Source organism: Schistocerca gregaria, chromosome 8 (genome assembly GCF_023897955.1).
Source record: "Schistocerca gregaria isolate iqSchGreg1 chromosome 8, iqSchGreg1.2, whole genome shotgun sequence".
Taxonomy (NCBI): Eukaryota; Metazoa; Arthropoda; class Insecta; order Orthoptera; family Acrididae; genus Schistocerca; species Schistocerca gregaria.
In genome coordinates this window covers 454,513,562-454,533,066 of record NC_064927.1, presented here as the reverse complement: position 1 = coordinate 454,533,066, position 19,505 = coordinate 454,513,562, and the positions used below count along the sequence as shown (strand labels likewise).

The 19,505-nt window shown below is 41.0% G+C and overlaps 1 protein-coding gene across 1 annotated transcript in view; it reads right to left on the bottom strand.

Annotated features, from left to right (window-relative positions):
- The window catches only part of LOC126284167 (merlin), a 163,067-nt gene that overhangs the window by 124,445 nt on the left and 19,117 nt on the right, over positions 1-19,505 (bottom strand). The window contains exon 2 of the mRNA XM_049982899.1: positions 1,808-1,937. Within this exon, the coding sequence (XP_049838856.1) occupies positions 1,808-1,937 (130 nt within the window). The remainder of the gene's footprint in view (positions 1-1,807; positions 1,938-19,505) is intronic.

Genomic DNA, 19,505 nt, shown 5'->3' with positions numbered 1-19,505 from the left:
TTTCACCCTTTGGAATATTTCACTCCTCCAGCAATCTACAGAAAACTGCTGCCTGCTAGAAGAGGAGCAAGTTCTTTAGCATAGTCTAGGTGGATCGTTTGGGCTGATCACTCTGTCCTGCCACTTTTCCTTTGCTGAGTGATTTTTAGCTAATGTTGTGTCCCATAGACAGTTATTTAGTTGCCATTTAGATGTTTAAGCAATGGTTGAAAGGAGGAATTTCAGCAGGATCTTCCTCAGTGAAATAATTTTGGGAAAAAAATTTAGTGTAACGGCATTCTCTCTATTATCCTCAACTTTGATGCCATTATTGTCACCAAGTGTCTCAATCAAATTGGTAGATAGAATTTTACTTTAAATACAACAAATACTTCAGACATATCAATCATATAACACTAATTTTGGCTTCTTTCAGTATTTGTTCATGTATGAAATTTTGGTTACATTTAAACCTGTGTTCAAGTGCTCTTCGCTATTGAAGCAGCTTTATAACTTCAGCAAAGGTTTCTGAATATAGCCTATAATATTTATTTTAAGCTCGCGCAAAGCCACCCCCACTATCATAATAAATTAAATTCTCCTCTACCAGTAGTTGCTACAATGAACCACTTTTTAAATCCTGTTTTTATAACTGCTTCTTCATTTTCAGTCCTCCTTTTACCACAGTTTGCTTCCTATCATCAAACCACTAGCCCTTGCTGTTTTTACCTCTATCAGTGAAGAACACTTGTTTTTATCCTAGTTAGAATTCAATCTCATATATTCTTTCTGAAAACCTATCTGATAACTAATGACCCTCCCAAAGGACTTACCACCAAAATCAGAAGATTAGAATACATAAGGAAGTAACAAGTCACCAGCAATAGTTAGCATTTTTCATTATATTCTTTGAAAATAGTATGAAAAACAATGTACATAATGATAGTTCTTTCACTTCTTGTTATTTTATTATTTAGTTTTTTTTTCACAATTTGGTTCCATCAACAAAAATTCATATATGTAAAAATGTCTTAATCATGGAAATTATTATTTATAGCATTTTCTCAAGCATGACCCTCACACATGCATCAAGAGATTTGGTAAAACAACATGGGAGCTGAGTCAAAATGGCCAGTTCAGTGAGTAAACATATATATTCAATTTTCACTTTTTTCTATGCCCCACAAGCTTAGTATTTATCAGTTTTTGAAGCTCATCTTTGGAACATAATAAAGTTGAAACTTCCTGGCAGATTAAAACTGTGTGCCGGACTGAGACTCGAACTCGGTACCTTTGACTTTTGCAGGCAAGTGCTCTACCATCTGAGCTACCCAAGCACGACTCACACCCCATCCTCACAGCTTTAGTTCTGCCAGTACCTCGTCTCCTACCTTTCTTCCAAGATTGCTAGTTCTGCAAGGTCCAAAGGGAGCTTATGTGAAGTTTGGAAGGTAGGAGACGAGGTACTGGCAGAACTAAAACTGTGAGGATGGGGCATGAGACATGCTTGGGTAGCTCAGATGGTTGAGCGCTTGCCCGCGAAAGGCAAAGGTCCCAAGTTAGAGTCTCGGTCCGGCACACAGTTTTAATCTGCCAGGAAGTTTCATATCAGTGCACACTCCACTGCAGAGTGAATATCTTATGCTGGAATCATTATAAAGTTAATTATTAACTGTCAAAACTTCAATTAATAAACCTGGCAGCAATCTGCAACAACAACTGATTGGCAGAAACTACAAGAAATACATCTGAGTTTTTATCACTGTACGAATGCTGTATCACAGAATACTGTTCCCACACTATGGTGCTTCATTAAATCAGAAATTACCTTTCTTGTCCAGTTTCAACCATGATATAAAGCCTTTTGAATCTTCATATTGAAGTCCAAAATACCATGTTTCTCTTAGTCCAATAGTGCGGCACACCAAATCAAACAGATCTCTTCCAGTAGCACGCCACTGAAATTAATACAAAGGCCCAATAAAAATAAAGCACAAAAAAATTACACTACACACGATTAAAATTTATATTTATAATATTTTAGTTCTAGAAAAAGGCCACTATCATTCAAATATTATGCATGAATAAACATATCTGAGTGTGAATATGATATTTCTAATGTCAACAAATTTTACTGGTTGCATTTGCAATTTTGACTACCTACTATTATCTAGCAAACTTAGTGGGTACTATAGTATATGTTGATAAAGCTGTGTTATCTATATGAGTTGGATCCTAATGAAAACTTGAATGACATAATGACAGCACACAAACTAAATTTCACCACTTGTGTACCTCCCAGCTAGTCAGATTAAAATGACAAGTGAATCCCTAGTCGTAATGGACATCACTGTACCATTTCACATGTACAGAGCCCTGCTGCCTGTGAAATTCTGCTGCAGCAATCAGTAGTGGATTACTGCTGTTGTTGTGGTCTTCAGTCCAAAGACTGGTTTGATGCAGCTCTCCATGCTACTCTATCTTAAACAAGCCTCTTCATCTCCGAAATAGCTACTGCAACCCACATCTTTCTGAATCTGCTTAGTGTATTAATCTCTTGGTCTCCATCTATGATTTTTACCACCCACACTTCCCTCCAATACTAAACTGGTGATCCCAAGATGTCTCAGAATGTTTCCTATCAACCAATCCCTTCTTTCGGTCAAGTTTTGCCACTAATTTATTGTCTACCCAATTGTATCCAGTAACTCCTCATTAGTCACATGGTCAACCAATCTAATCTTTAGCATTCTTCTGTAGCACCACATTTCGAAAGCTTGTATTCTCTTTTCATCTAAACTGTTTATCGTCCATGCTTCACTTCCTTGCATAGCTACACTCCAGACACGTACCTCCAGAAAAGACTTCCTAACACATAAATTTATATTCAGTGTAAAAATATTTCTGTTCTTCAGAAAAGCTTTTCTTGACACTGTCTGTCTACATTTTATATCCTCTTTAACTTTGGTCATCACCAGTTATTTTGCTGCCCAAATAGAAAAACTCATATTCTACTTTAAGTGACTTGTTTCGTAACCTAATTCCCTTAACATCACCTGTTCTAATTTAACAACATTCCATTATCCTTGTAATGCTTATGTTGATGTTGTCTTATATAATCCTTTCAAGACACTGCCCATTGAACTCAACTGCTCTTCCAAGTCCTTTATATCTCTGACATAATTACAATATCATCAGCAAACCACAAAGATTTTTTCTCCCTTTCCATTCCAAATTTTTCTTTGGTTTCCTATACTGCTTCTTCAATGTACACACTGAGTAACACCAGTGATAGGCTACAACCATACCTCACTCCCTTCTCAACCATTGCTTCAATTTAATGCCCCTACAAGTTGTAAATAGTATTTTGCTCCCTGTATTTTATCCCTGCTACCTTCAGAGTTCCAAAGAGAGTATTCCAGTCAACATTGTCAAAATCTTTATCTAAATCCACAAATGCCATAAATGTAGGTTTGCTTTTCTTCTCTTTACGGGGGGATTGTGACCAAAGTTACTCAGGTTGATGGAGGGGAGGACATAAAAACATGCATGGGGCATAGTTGCATGTTTACAGGACAGAGTCAGTTTTCCAATCAGACCTGTAATGAGTGCCAGATGCATAGCAGAACCTTCATGCTCCAGCAGTCACCAGCAGATGTTTAATGTGAGAAATGATGCAGTCCAAAATTACGTTGAAAGTATAAGTTATCTGCTGCAAATTGTGTGTAAGTCAAAGAACACTGTACAATGAACCAAATGAGGCAGTGCAATTGTAAAAACAAAACAAACACACACACACACACACACACACACACACACACACTCCCTTTCCATTCCAAATTTTTCTTTGGTTTCCTATACTGCTTCTTCAATGTACACACTGAGTAACACCAGTGATAGGCTACAACCATACCTCACTCCCTTCTCAACCATTGCTTCAATTTAATGCCCCTACAAGTTGTAAATAGTATTTTGCTCCCTGTATTTTATCCCCGCTACCTTCAGAGTTCCAAAGAGAGTATTCCAGTCAACATTGTCAAAATCTTTATCTAAATCCACAAATGCCATAAATGTAGGTTTGCTTTTCTTCTCTTTACGGGGGGATTGTGACCAAAGTTACTCAGGTTGATGGAGGGGAGGACATAAAAACATGCATGGGGCATAGTTGCATGTTTACAGGACAGAGTCAGTTTTCCAATCAGACTGTAATGAGTGCCAGATGCATAGCAGAACCTTCATGCTCCAGCAGTCACCAGCAGATGTTTAATGTGAGCAATGATGCAGTCCAAAATTACGTTGAAAGTATAAGTTATCTGCTGCAAATTGTGTGTAAGTCAAAGAACACTGTACAATGAACCAAATGAGGCAGTGCAATTGTAAAAACAAAACAAACACACACACACACACACACACACACACACACACACACACACAGATCTCACATTCAGGAAGATAGAATTAGCTCTGTCTGGCTATCATGATTTAGGTTTCCCATGTTTTCTTAAATAAATTCAAGCAAATATTGGGATGGTTCCTTCATAAAGGCCATGGCTGACCACTTGTCCTATCTTCACATAAATATTATGACATATTTGGTGTATACGTATAATTTAAGCAATCTATTTTCATTGTTATAACGAAGAGAAATCTTATATTATTGTGAGATATCTGGACAAATAAATGAATCAAATGAAGTACTTTCAGAGGACCTTACAATACAATGACACACAATATTCCTCAGCCTAAGAGTGAAGCAATGCGTTACTTTAAAAAACAGTGAACTTATTTTTGTAATAATTCTCTTTAGATCAATTCATGTTGTTCAATGTTTTCCTACAGAGTAGATTCTAACCCTGAAGCGAAATTATGTAAAGTACACAAATTATTTATGTACAGCTGTCCTGAGTCCTTCAGTGGATGCAAAACACTTTGCAGCCACTAATGTATTTAACCGTGAGAATTGCTGGAAGTCAAGGAGTGTGACATAAGGTGAACAGTGCAGATGTACAAATAAATCACACTTCAAAATTTGGTTTTCTCACTTACAAAGAACTTTTGTGGGCAAGTGCACTGTCAAATAAAAGATGATTTTTTTTTCTTTGGTCTGTTTGGCCCTCAAATTAGTTATGACTAAATAAGTAAATAAATAAAAATGGATGTTAAAGAGTGTAAGGTGGTAAAATGCAGGGAAATGGTGCATTGAAATAACTGGGGATCACAACATGCTGCCTTGGCTGCTATATGTGTCCCTTCATTCCCCATAATAACCACATGCCCTGGCACCCAGCACGAAGACACCCCCTTCCCCAGCTGTTGTAGTTGGAGGAGAACGTCCTAAATATTACGAAATATTTTATTTGTGGTGTACAAGTATTGTAGAAAGAGAGTAGGGCACTCAGAGAATCGCACAGACGTGTAATTTAGCACTTTAAGCCTATTTCATCTGTTCCAGTGCCCACAAGATCAGATATAATTCCGCATCAAAGACAGTGCAGTCTCGAGGCATTTGGACCTTGAGGACAGGATCAGGGAAAATGACAGAGCAACTAACCAGGTCACCCTGTTTTGACCCATCCTTAAAGACAGCTGCAGAGTTGCAGTGATCAGTTAAAATGTCATAAAATAATTTATTAAAAACATAGACAGCAGTCCTGCACTGCACCAAATCTAAAATTAATCTGGGTGGTAGGCAGTCAAAACCCTGAATTTGGGATTGTATGTTTGCTCCACACCAAGTGACTCCATCACACGCTACACGTCGATACCGAATGGCATCGTTGTTCATGTGTGACTAGAGAAACGGCATTCCAGAGGTGGACAAGCAACATAATGGTATGTGAGGAACTTACACGCCTGATGTACCATGAGCAGTGGTCGCCCAATGGTGAGTGGAGGTTCCTAAGCCTCAGCACAGATACTAGATACGGGGCTGGTCTTGTAAGCATCTGTGGCTAGTCTAATCCCCTCATGGTGGATATTGTCAATAATCTGCAGGTAAGAAAGCCTCACTGACCCATACACTGTGCACCATAGTCTAGCCACAAATTCACAAAAGGCCTATAAAACTGGAGCAGACATGCCCTGTCTGCTCTGCAAGATCTGTGGCTAAGGCACTTTATGATATTGAGTGCCTTCTGGGTTTTAACTTTCAGGTCTCTCAGATGTGGTAACTATGATAGTTTGGGGGCAAAAATGAGGCACAGAAACCTTAACAAGTCTTTAAAAAGTGGAAGGTGTCCCTCATATACGACTCAGTTAAAATAAAAATACAATGAGTATGATTAATATGAAGACAAACACACTTATCTACAGAAAATGGGAACCCATTTGCTCAGCCTACTTCTCTAACCCCTGCAACTGACGTGCAACACTGGAGGAGGAACAGAAAATACCAAAATTGTCCACATATAAGGAGAACTGTACAGGGCTCCTTACTGTAGACGTGATACTATTCATGGCTATAGCAAAAAGAGAGTAATGCTCTAAGGAACACCAGCCTGCCACCCAAAACCATGCAACAGTACACCAGCAATCTGAGACTTAAAATGCGATTAGAAAGGAAGAAATGTATGAAAGTGGGGAGATGCCTATGAAAGCCCCATTGACGGAGTTGCTCAAGAATATTGTGTTTCCAAGTCTTGTCTTACGCCTTACTGATATTGTAGAATGTGCCAAGACAGTGATGTTTACATAGGAAAGACTGCTGAATAGCCACCTCTAGCAGGGTCAGGGCATTAACAATGGATCCAAATCTCCAGAATCCACACTGAGAATGGCTAAGGAGTTGCCTGGTCTTGAACAACAAGACCAGGTGACATATAACCATTCGCTCTAGGGTCTTTCCTACACAGCTCTGGTAACTACTGGGATGTGTGTAGTACTTCTCTTGAGCCAGGTAAGTTTCCTTTCTGCCATATAAAATTAAAACTTTCAAGGAGGATTTACTTTGACACTGCTGGCAAATGCCAACGCATGCAGTACCGGTTCTGGATGTGACCGGGTGCAGTATCATGCGTCTCAGACAGTGCCAATTCCAGCTCCCAAACAGAGAAAGGGCACTTGTAAGACTAAGAATTGTGAGATCTGAAGTCCAAAATTCCCCTCACTACATTAACATGGTAATGGCAAAATGTCGGACTATGTCTAGCATTGGCTGTAGCCACTGCAAAATGCTCTGCAATTGTCTGAGCAATGCCTCCATGTGTTATTTGGAGACACCCGTTTCAGCACTGCTGTTATTAGGAAATGACTGTTTATCGGAAATCCTCCAATGGGTTCCCATACTTTTGTAGAAGTGGAACAGCTGATAGAGTCAAGGAATACTTGCCATACTATTTTCTACCTAGTGTGGTGTGTATTGCTACCTAAAAGCCACATCCAGGCTGGCCATTACACTGACTTAAGTCTATTAGCTTACATTTTTCTACATTTAGAGCAAGTTGCCAGTCATCACATCAGACAGAAATTTTGTCTTCAGTCACTGTGTCCCCTAGAGTCACTCAACGACTACACTTGCACATATACTACAGTCTCATCAGCAAAGAACTCCTCTGTGTTTCACCATATGTTCCTCTCTATTCTTGGCAAAATTTTTGGTTCAGAAGTTGTGTATATTGATGTTTCTAAGGTTGACAATCAAGTAAATCTTGCCTTCATGCTTTCCTGGGGTCCCACACAATACTTACATTGTAGCCCTCAGGGGCTTAGCATTAAATTGCTGTGTACGGGCTTGGCAACCCTGGGGTTTCTGAGCTGGGAACTGTTAAATGCCACAGTTCCATGTTTTTGTAAGCTATGGGCGTGCTTGAACGACCACCGTGTGGCAAGGCAATGGAACGTTGTGCGCCACAGGGAACAAGAACCTTTACTTAATTGCCCAGATAGCAAAGATGGCAAAAATCTCTATCAAAAAAACTAAACCTCTATCTCAAGGTTTGCTGTGCACTGACAAGATGCAAGGCTGTTGATATGGAACAGACATTAGCAGGCAACCTCTGGGAAACCTGCTGCACCTCAGTTGTGTAAAGTTTACCTATCATTCGGGGGCCCTGTTAACGTGGACTTTTTCCTTAGCTGCTTGTGGGACCAAGATGGATTTTTCGAAATTTTCACTTCCTCCTCCCAGCGGAAAGTGTAGGCCAGTGGAAGGTACCAAACCCAATCTAATAGGAGGGCTCATGTAGCCAGTTCTCTCACTCCAGAATCAGTTAAAAGGAAAGAGACAAGCTTTGAAAAAGTCTCACTGTCTTTTATTCAAAAGACTTTAGAAGGGATTGCAGATAAGTTAAAATCCGTTAAGTGGCTGCGAAATGGGAGACTGTTGGTGAAAACCTGAAGTTCCCAGCAAGTGACAAGCCTGCAGAAGGTCAAAAACCTCGGGGAATATGCCACTGAGACAGAGCTCCACACCAATTTAAATTACAGTAAAGGTGTTTTGATATGCAAGGACCTCCTGGACATACCCAAAGAAGACCTGAAAGTTGTGTGGGCCCAAGAAAGCCTTGTAGATGTACAGAATATTAAGAGAAGGATGGAAGGCAATCCGATTAAATCCAACTCATTTATCTTCACTTTTAATAGCTTAAAACTCCCAGAACATATTAAGGCAGGTTTTCTTTGCTAACCATGGAGCTGTATGTCCCAAACCCATTGCTATCTTTTAAATGCCAGCACTTTGGGCACATCACTCTTGGAGGTTAGGGGGAAGTCACTTGGTGCAAATGTGATAAGGCTGGCCACAAGGTAGTCGGATGTTCATCTCCTCCAAAGTGTATGAAATGCTTTGGGGCTCAACCTGTCTGGAGGAAGGACTGCTGTGTCTTCCTTGAAGAATGGGAGAGACAGGAGACAAAACTACAGAACGGATCCCCTATGGTGAGGCCAAAAAGATTTATAAGGCCATGCAGCCCCCCTATCCCACACTCGCCACTTCTTTACTTCAGTTGTTAAACTGTCAGTTCAGAAAACTGATGCTGCTACACAAATAGAGGTTGCTAGTGTCAGAACTGGTATCTGTGTTTGTCAATGTACTTTTGTGCTGTTACAGTTACTTCAAACCCTGCACTTCCTCCCAGAACATCAGACGAGGCTGTAGTAGCTGATGTTGTTGAGCTCTCTGCTCCTCCAAAGGTTCAGTCAAGTCCATTGCGTAGCACTGCCATGGTTGTGGCTCTGAAGCCTACACAGGCAAAAATCAAAGGTCAGGCATCCACTACCAACGGAGTCAGGACGTAAACAGTGTGACAATGTAAATGCCGTCCTCTCTGACGTCTCTCGTGATTCTTCTGTAGAGCTAATGGACCCTGAGGTTAGACTGGGACAATCATCTCACACCAAGACTGAGCCTCATCCATGATGGGCTCCCCTCCCTGGCAGAAAAATAGAGTAAAATTGCAACCTCAGTGATAGATAGCTCCCATATTACAGTAGAACACTAGTGGGTTCAAGACACATGTGGAAGAACAGAAACTGCTAGCGCAGGAATGCACTGTGCTAGAGAGCAAGAAAATGGTATGGCAAGTATTCCTTAACTCTATCAGCTGTTCCACTTCTACAAAAGTATGGGAATCCATTGGAGGATTTCCGGTAAACAGTCATTTCCTAATAGCAGCAGTGCTGAAACGGGTGTCTCCAAATAACACACAGAGGCATTGCTCAGACAACTGCTGAGCATTTTGCAGTGGCTACAGCCAATGCTAGCCATAATCCGACATTTTGCCATTACCTTGTGAATGTAGAGAGGGGAATGTTGGACTTCAGATCTCACAATTCTTAGTCTTACAAGTGCCCTTTCTCTGTTTGGGAGCTGGAATTGGCATTGTCTGAGATGCTTGATACTGAATACCGGTCACATCTAGAACCGGTACTGCATGCGTTGGCATTTGTCAGCAGTGTCAAAGTAAATCCTCCTTGAAAGTTTTAATTTTATATGGCAGAAAGGAAACTTACCTGGCTCAAGAGAAGTACTACACACATCCCAGTAGTTACTAGAGCAACGCCTTGAAGAGCTGTGTAGGAAAGACCCTAGAGCGAATGATTATCGGTCACCTGGTCTGGTTGTTAAATACCAGGCCACTCCTTAGCCATTCTCAGTGTAGATTCTGGAGATTTGGATCCATTGATAATGCCCTGACCCTACTAGAGGCGGCTATTCAGCAGTCTTTCCTATGTAAACATCACTGTCTTGGCATATTCTTCAATATCAGTAAGGCGTAAGACAAGACTTGGAGACACAATATTCTCGACCAACTCCGTCAATGGGGCTTTCATAGGCATCTCCCCACTTTCATACATTTCTTCCTTTCTAATCGCATTTTAAGTCTCAGATTGCTGGTGTACTGTTGCATGGTTTTGAGTGGCAGACTGGTGTTCCTTAGAGCATTACTCTCTTTGCTATAGCCATGAACAGTATCACGTCTACAGTAAGGAGCCCTGTACATTTCTCCTTATATGTGGACAATTTTGGTATTTTCTGTTCCTCCTCCAGTGTTGCACGTCAGTTGCAGCTTAGTGTGCAGGGGTTAGAGAAGTAGGCTGAGCAAATGGGTTCCCATTTTCTGCAGATAAGTGTGTTTGTCTTCATTTTAATCATACTCATTGTATTTTTATTTTAACTGAGTCGTATATGAGGGACACCTTCCACTTTTTAAAGACTTGTTAAGGTTTCTGGGCCTCATTTTTGCCCCCAAACTATCATAGTTACCACATCTGAGAGACCTGAAAGTTAAAACCCAGAAGGTACTCAATATCATAAAGTGCCTTAGCCACAGATCTTGCAGAGCAGACAGGGCATGTCTGCTCCAGTTTTATAGGCCCTTTGTGAATTTGTGGCTAGACTATGGTGCACAGTGCACAGTGTATGGGTCAGTGAGGCCTTCTTACCTGCAGATTATTGGCAATATCCACCATGAGGGGATTAGACTGGCCACAGATGCTTACAAGACCAGCCCCGTATCTAGTATCTGTGCTGAGGCTTAGGAACCTCCACTCACCATTGGGCGACAACTGCTCATGGTACATCAGGCATGTAAGTTCCTCACATACCATTATGTTGCTTGTCCACCTCTGGAATGCCGTTTCTCTAGTCACACATGAACAACGATGCCATTCGGTATCCACGTGTAGCGTGTGGTGGAGTCACTTGGTGTGGTGCAAACATACAATCCCAAATTCAGGGTTTTGACTGCCTACCACCCAGATTAATTTTAGATTTGGTGCAGTGCAGGACAGATTGTACTGCTGTCTATGTTTTTAAGAAATTATTTTATGACATTTTAACTGATCACTGCACCTCTGCAGCTGTCTTTAAGAATGGGTCAAAACAGGGTGACTTGGTTAGTTGCTCTGTCGTTTTCCCTGATCCTGTCCTCAAGGTCCAAATGCCAGGAGACTTCACTGTCTTTGATGCAGAATTATATCCGATCTTGTGGGCACTGGAACAGATGAGATAGACTTCAAGTGCTAAATTACACATCTGTGCGATTCTCTGAGTGCCCTACTCTCTTTCTACAATACTTGTACCCGGCAAATAAAATAGTCCGTAATATTCAGGACATTCTCCTCCAACTACAACAGCTGGGGAAGGGGGTGTCTTCGTGCTGGGTGCCAGGGCATGTGGTTATTATGGGGAATGAAAGGACACACATAGCAGCCAAGGCAGCATGTTGTGATCCCCAGTTATTTCAATGTGCCATTCCCCTGCATTCTGTCAACTTACTGTGGTACAGAGTCATGCATTGCATGGGGAATGATTGGCTGGAAGTGACAGATAATAAGCTGTGTCTAGTAAAGCCCACTATTCATCTTAACTCCTTTCAGCCACAAAGACGGGATGAGGTCCTCCTACCTCGCCTTCACATAGGCACAGTCTTCTGACACATGGCTTCTTGATCTGGCCCAACAACACTCCAGTGTGTAGTGCATGTGGCATAGAGATCACTGTGCACCACGTTTTAAGTGACTTATGTTTTTGGATCAGAGGGCACTGGCAGATTTGCTGGCATATCCACACTCTATTTTAAGTGATGTTCAGATGAATGTGGTGAAGCTTTTCACCTTTTTGTTATTTGTACAATTTGTTTCCAGAAAATTTAAGGGACATTTTCTTAATGGCTCACCCAATTTTTTTGTAAGTGGTAAGCCAGTCACATATATCTGTGTAATTGTTTTAGCTCTAGTGTCATTATACCTTTCACACTTTTTCTGTTGCCTTAAGGCATGAGAAATAGTGAGTGTGTGAGCGAATGTGAATTAGGTGGGAATGAGTGTATGAGTGTTATTGAGTAAATACAATAATTTTAGTGATTTTGTCCGCATTTGTTACTTTGAAAATATGCCAGGGAGTTGATAATATCACTGTTGAGTACCCACCAAGTACACACACACACACACACACACACTTACTTGTTGCATACAAATGCCTACTCCCTCCCCCCCCCCCCCCCCCCCCCCCCCAAACTTACATTGCAACTTAAGCTTTTGGAGACTTGGAACAAGGAGTGGCAAGCCATGGATACTGCAAACAAGCCAAACAATGAAAGGAGCCACAACCACATGGAAATCTTCTCTGCACTCTTCCCAAGAAGAATCTGCTATCCATTACCAGTTCTGTATCAGCCATGCCTGATTGACTCACAGTCACATCCACAGGCGAGAGGACCCATCCTGTGTCATTGTGATGACACTTTCTTAGTGATGCAAATTTTGTGTGTGTGTGTGTGTGTGTGTGTGTGTGTGTGTGTGTGTGTGTGTGTGTCAAGTTTACTGCTTTACAGTAAACACTGAAGCCTGAGGACTTATTGCCTCTACTGTTGACTCACCATGTTCAAGTGGAAGACCTGGTTTAAAACTAATGTACAAGCGGCCACTGTTGAAATACATGCTACCGTTAGAATTCCAGTGCCACCACATATCCTCCTCAACACTTATTATAGTACATCTCTGTCCCTTTTTGTTCTCTGTCAAGCACTTCACAGGGGTATGCTGAATATAGATATAGATGTAGATTTGAATGTAGGTAATTTGCTGTGAGGCTCTACCTCCACCTTCCCTAGTGGTCATGTAATTTGAAGTCTTGCTCAAAAATAACAAGTTGAAGTCTGGTCATATAGGGTGTCCATTGTTGCAGAAAATAACTCTTAAACAGCCACTTGTTATGGTACTTAGAGGATAAGGATTTTGAGTAACCTATATATTTTAGATGACTTAAGATCCAGCTATATTTTTCTTCTAGCCATAGCAAAGTTTATTGTGGATTCCTTTAGCAGAGCCTGTGTCATTCTGATCATTCTGGCTATAAATCACCTATATTCCACCCCCCCCTCCCCCTTATGAATTTCAACTGCAGCACTGGTCAAAACACTGATAAATGCAACAAAGTGTTATTGCTATATATCCTAAAATATCTATATATATCTTGTATGTATGACCGTGGCCCTTAAAGCCTTCTCAAGCAAATACTGGGTGATTCAAGAAGAAAGAACATACTTCAGTTGGTTATTACAGATATAACATAGCAGATAGAAGTACACTGTGCCTGTCACTGGATAGAGGAACATTCAAAGTTTTGATCCAGATGTGCTGTTGTTTGTAGCAACATGGTGACTACACAACATGCGAACTAATTCTGTGCATTGGAATTCGTGCGACATAAATCCATTGTTCGAGTGCAACACACAGACCACTATCAATTTTGCAACAAGCTGCCTATACACAAGCAAATGTATAGATCATATACAAAATTCTTGGAAGGTGGTTGCAAATGCAAAGGGAAGTGGACTGGTTGGCCATGTATGTCTGATGAAAATGTCGAGCATATCCAAGATGTGTTCACATGGAGCCCTCTGAAGTCCAGAAGATGGGTACCCCAGGAACTTCAATTTTCGCAAACAATGTTGCGGTGCATTCTGAAATGACACCTGCATTTGAAGCCTTACAAGATACAGTTACTGCAGCAATTGCATCCCGGTTACTGTAACAGAAGGTGCAAATTTTGCATTTCAGTTCCTCAGGATATGGCAGAGGACACTTTTTCCAAACAACTCATCTTTTTAGATAAATCAACATTTCATCTATCGGGTAAAATAAATCACCACAATTGAGGGTCACAAAATTCTGGCATCGTATTTGATCATGAAAGAGACTCAACGAAACTGAATGTGTTTACTGCCATTTCTGTACTCAAAGTTGACAGACCTTTCTTTTTTGTACATGAAACTGTGACAGGAATGTCATACCTGGACATGCTGCAATGCTGATTGTTTCCTCAGCTTAGTGACGATTCCAATGATTTCATTTTTATGCATGAAGACGCCCCACCTCACTTTCATTAACATTTTCTTAACACTTCCATCCCACAATGTTGTACTGGAAGAAGTAGACAATAAGATATTGTTAATTTCTTTTGGCCTTCCAGCTCACTAGGCCTCACACCCTGTGATTTTTTTCTGTGGGGGTACATAAAAGACAGAGTCTTTGCCCCACTTATGGCAACTATTCTTCAGGAGCTGAGAAACCTAATTTTTGAAGCTTTCAATCTAATCAATTGAGAGGGACCTGTTGAGTCCTGTGTGAAATTAAATGAACTTCTGTTGTGATGTTTCTCGAGTGACACGTGGTGCTCATGCGGAGTGTATGGTGCATACAAATATAAAACTTTTAATCTTCTCTAAAATGTATTCATGGAGAGACTAAGTAGTAGATTAACAGCAAGGGTTTAACATAACTGATGAAACAGTAGCTGTTCTCAAAACAATGGCTCTCACCTATTAGTTTTACTATGTTAAATTTAGTTTGAATAAGCAAACATAATATATGCTGTAAGAGAATGATTAAAAACTAAAATAATTTCTAATAATTATTTCCCACTGTTTATGAGTACACTCTTTCTCCCACATACCTGATGGTTTCACTATTATGATCAATGAGACACAATAAATGACTTCTGTTTTGCTTTTTTGTTGTATTAATTCATGTAAAGTTTACAATGACACATTTCTTTACAAGGTTTTTTGATTTTAAATGAAATTCTTTCTTGTTTATGGGAAGTATTTCAAAAAAATTTAGTGACCCAAGTGACAGAGGAAACATTCAAAAAACTTCTCCAAAGTTCATTTTTTTGCTTCATACATCCTTTACATTGTAATTCAGTTGCTTATTATTGTGTATTTTTGTCTCTCTACAGTTCCTCTTTGCTCCTGTTCTAATTGCATTCGGATACACTTTTTTCTGCACCTTTTAGAGGACTTCATAGTCTGTGTTTTAACTTTATGTTCCTATTACTGCTTGTGTTGGAACTTGATGTTCTGAACTTTTTGTGCAATTTGTTCTACAAGTTTTGCTCCAAGCATCTTATTCACATACTATATTTGTGATGGTCTATTGTATTCTTCTTAGAATGATCAAGAGTTTTGCTGTTTGACATATGTGAGTCCATTGAAGGTGCTGTATATATTGGGACTGGCCTTATAACAGTGGATTATTGCAGTATCTTTGGCACATGTCTTGTCAATTCTGGTCAATGTCTAGTGTGCTCTGCATGTTGAACTTCAATGTGTTGGCTTTCCAGAGTATCTGGTTTTATTTTATGCTTCTCAAATCACAGTTCCAATTTTGAGATATAGTTATATATCCTAGATATTTTTATCAAGTTTGCCATTTTCCAGTTGACATAGGCATTATGTAACATGATACTACATTAAATAAAATCTGTAGTGCTTCTACATTTTTTCCACCCCCCCCCCCCTGAGGTGAAAAGTGGAGGTGATCTCACCTACTCAATGTAAATTGTTTCTTCCACTAATCAGCAAAGCCGTAATTTTATCATGATAATTAATTTTGTTCCTTTAGTAATTGCTGGAGGGTCTATACAAGAGCAATGTACTTGAGAGAAATATTATGGAAATGAAAGAGGACATAGACGAAGATGAAATGGGAGATATGATACTGCATGAAGAGTTTGACAGTTCACTGAAAGACCTAAGTTGAAACAAGGCCCCAGGAGTAGACAACATTCCATTAGAACTGCTGACAGCCTCGGGAGAGCCAGTCCTGACAAAACTCTACCATCTGATGAGCAAGATGTATGAGACAGGCGAAATTCCCTCAAACTTCAAGAAGAATATAATAATTCCAATCCCAAAGAAAGCAGGCATTGACAGGTGTGAAAATTACCGAACTATCAGTTTAATAAGTCACGGTTGCAAAATACTAACACAAATTCTTTACAGACAAATGGAAAAACTGGTAGAAGCTGACCTCGGGGAAGATCAGTTTGGATTCCATACAAATTTTGGAACACGTGAGGCAATACTGACCCTAGGACTTATCTTAGAAAATAGATTAAGAAAAGGCAAACCTACATTTCTAGCATTTGTGGACTTAGAGAAATCTTTTGACAATGTTGACTGGAATACTCTCTTTCAAATTCGGAAGGTGCCAGGGGTAAAATACAGGGAGCAAAAGGCTATTTACAATTTGTACAGAAACCAGATGGCAGTTATAAGAGTCGAGAGACATGAAAGGGAAGCAGTGGTTGGGAAGGGAGTGAGACAGGGTTGTAACCTATCCCCGATGTTATTCAATCTGTCTATTGAGCAAGCAGTAAAGGAAACAAAAGAGATATTTGGAGTAAGAATTAAAATTCATGGAGAAGAAATAAAAACTTTGAGGTTTGCCAATGACATTGTAATTCTGTCAGACAGTAAAGGACCTGGAAGAGCAGTTGAATGGAATGGACAGTGCTTTGAAAGGAAGATACAAGAGGAACATCAACAAAACCAAAAAAGGGAATTGTAATGGAATATAGTCGAAATAAATCAGGTGATGCAGAGGGAATTCAATTAGGAACTGAGACACTTAAAAGAAGTAGATGAGTTTTGCTATTTGGGGAGCAAAATAACTGATGATGGTCGAAGTAGAGAGGATATAAAATGTAGACTAGCAATGGCAAGGAAAAAGTTTCTGAAGAAGAGAAATTTGTTAAAATCGAGGACAGATTTAAGTGTCAGGAAGTCTTTTCTGAAAGTATTTGTATGGAGTGTAGCCATGTATGGAAGTGAAACATGGACGATAAATAGTTTAGACAAGAAGAGAATAAAAGCTTTCGAAATGTGGTGCTACAGAAGACTGCTGAAGATAAGATGGGTTGACCATGTGACTAACGAGGAGGTACTGAATACAAATTGGTAGACAATAAATTTGTGGCAAAACTTGACCGAAAGAAGGGATTGGTTGATAGGAAACATTCTGAGACATCTAGGGATCACCAGTTTAGTATTGGAGGGCAGCATAGAGGGTAAAAATCACAGCGGAATACCAAGAGATGAATACACTACACAGATTCAGAAGGATGTAGGTTGTAGTAGTTACTTGCATATGAAGAAGCTTGCACAGGATAGAGTAGCATGGATAGCTGCATCAAACCACTCTCTGGACTGAAGACCACCACCACAGCAACAACAGGCGTACTGGCTGAGGAAATTCTCTTTGCTGCAGATGCACTGTCTATGGGTGGCTTGACTATACAGAAGAGATTTTTTGGTGTGGCAGGGGTGTCAGCCGTCAAAATGCAGGTATATTGATGGTTCATGGACTAGATATGGGCAGAAGTACGCATGGAGCTATCAGAGAGGTGGGGAACAAACTCCAGGAAGGTGGCTGAAGAGGACCAGGTGCAGCAAACGGGAGAGGTATCAAGGCTGTCGAAGAGTGAGGACAGGGAGTCTTTGCACTGGGTCCAGATCATGAAGAAATCATCAACGGACTTGAACCAGACAAGGTGTTTATGGAGGCTAGGAAGGTGTCTCTTGATAGCCCATAAACTGACTGGCATAAGAGGACCTCATTTGATTATCCATGGCGATGCCATCAATATGTTTATGTATCTCTCACTCTAAGAAAAAGCAAACCCACCAACAAGCAACAGTACCTCCATTATGACAGCTGCCACCCATTCCATATCAAACGGTCTCTTCCCTACAGCCTAGGCCTTCGTGGCAAACGAATCTGCTCCAGTCCTGAATCCCTCGACCATTACACCAACAACCTGAAAACAGCTTTCGCATCCCGCAACTACCCTCCCAACCTGGTACAGAAGCAGATAACCAGAGCCACTTCCTCATCCCCTCAAACCCAGAACCTCTCACAGAAGAACCCCAAAAGGGCCCCACTTGTGACAGAATACTTCCCGGGACTGGATCAGACCTTGAATGTGGCTCTCCAGCAGGGATACGACTTCCTAAAATCCTGCCCCGAAATGAGATCCATCCTTCATGAAATCCTCCCCACTCCACCAAGAGTGTCTTTCCGCCGTCCACCTAACCTTCGTAACCTCTTGGTTCATCCCTATGAAATCCCCAAACCACCTTCCCTACCCTCTGGCTCCTACCGTTGCAACCGCCCCCGGTGTAAAACCTGTCCTATGCACCCTCTCACCACCACCTACTCCAGTCCAGTAACCCGGAAGGTGTACACGATCAAAGGGAGAGCCACGTGTGAAAGCACCCACGTGATTTACCAACTGACCTGCCTGCACTGTGACGCTTTCTATGTGGGAATGACCAGCAACAAACTGTCCATTCGCATGAATGGACACAGGCAGACAGTGTTTGTTGGTAATGAGGATCACCCTGTGGCTAAACATGCCTTGATGCACGGCCAGCACATCTCGGCACAGTGTTACACCGTCCGAGTTATCTGGATACTTCCCACCAACACCAACCTATTCGAACTCCGGAGATGGGAACTCGCCCTTCAGTATATCCTCTCTTCTCGATATCCGCCAGGCCTCAACCTCCGCTAATTTCAAGTTGCCGCCGCTCGTACCTCACCTGTCTTTCAACAACTTCTTTGCCTGTGTACTTCCTGTGTATGTGCGGATGGATGTGTGTGTGTGTGTGTGTGTGTGTGTGTGTGTGTGTGTGTGTGTGTGTGTGTGCGCGCGAGTGTACACCTGTCCTTTTTTTCCCCTAAGGGAAGTCTTTCCGCTCCCAGGATTGGAATGACTCCTTACCGTCTCCCTTAAAACCCACATCCTTTCGCCTTTCCCTCTCCTTCCTGAAGAAGCAACCATCGGTTGCGAAAGCTAGTAATTCTGTGTGTGTGTTTTGTTCATTGTGCCTGTCTGCCAGCGCTTTCCCTCTTGGTAAGTCTTGGAATCTTTGTTTTTAATATAATTATGTGCATGGATGTAATTAGTTAGATGTATTAGGAATGAGGTGGTGATTTTAGAGTCAAAGTGTGATGGGAGAGAAAGTGTTGCGTATCAGCAAGGCCATCAACATGGGGAATGATAGTATACGAAGGGTGGCATCCACAGTTTTTTTTTTTTTTTTTTTTTTTTTTTTTTTTTTTTTTTTTTTGCGCACAACTACGATGGTCATTAGCGCCCTGACTAAGTTAGGAATGCACCGCGAGGCACAAGGTTAAAACAGCAACTAAACGCGAGCAGCAGCTATGGGTCATCCGCTAAAATGGCATCCAGAGTACATGGCAGTCCAAGATCAAGACGCAGTGTAGTAAAATCCGGA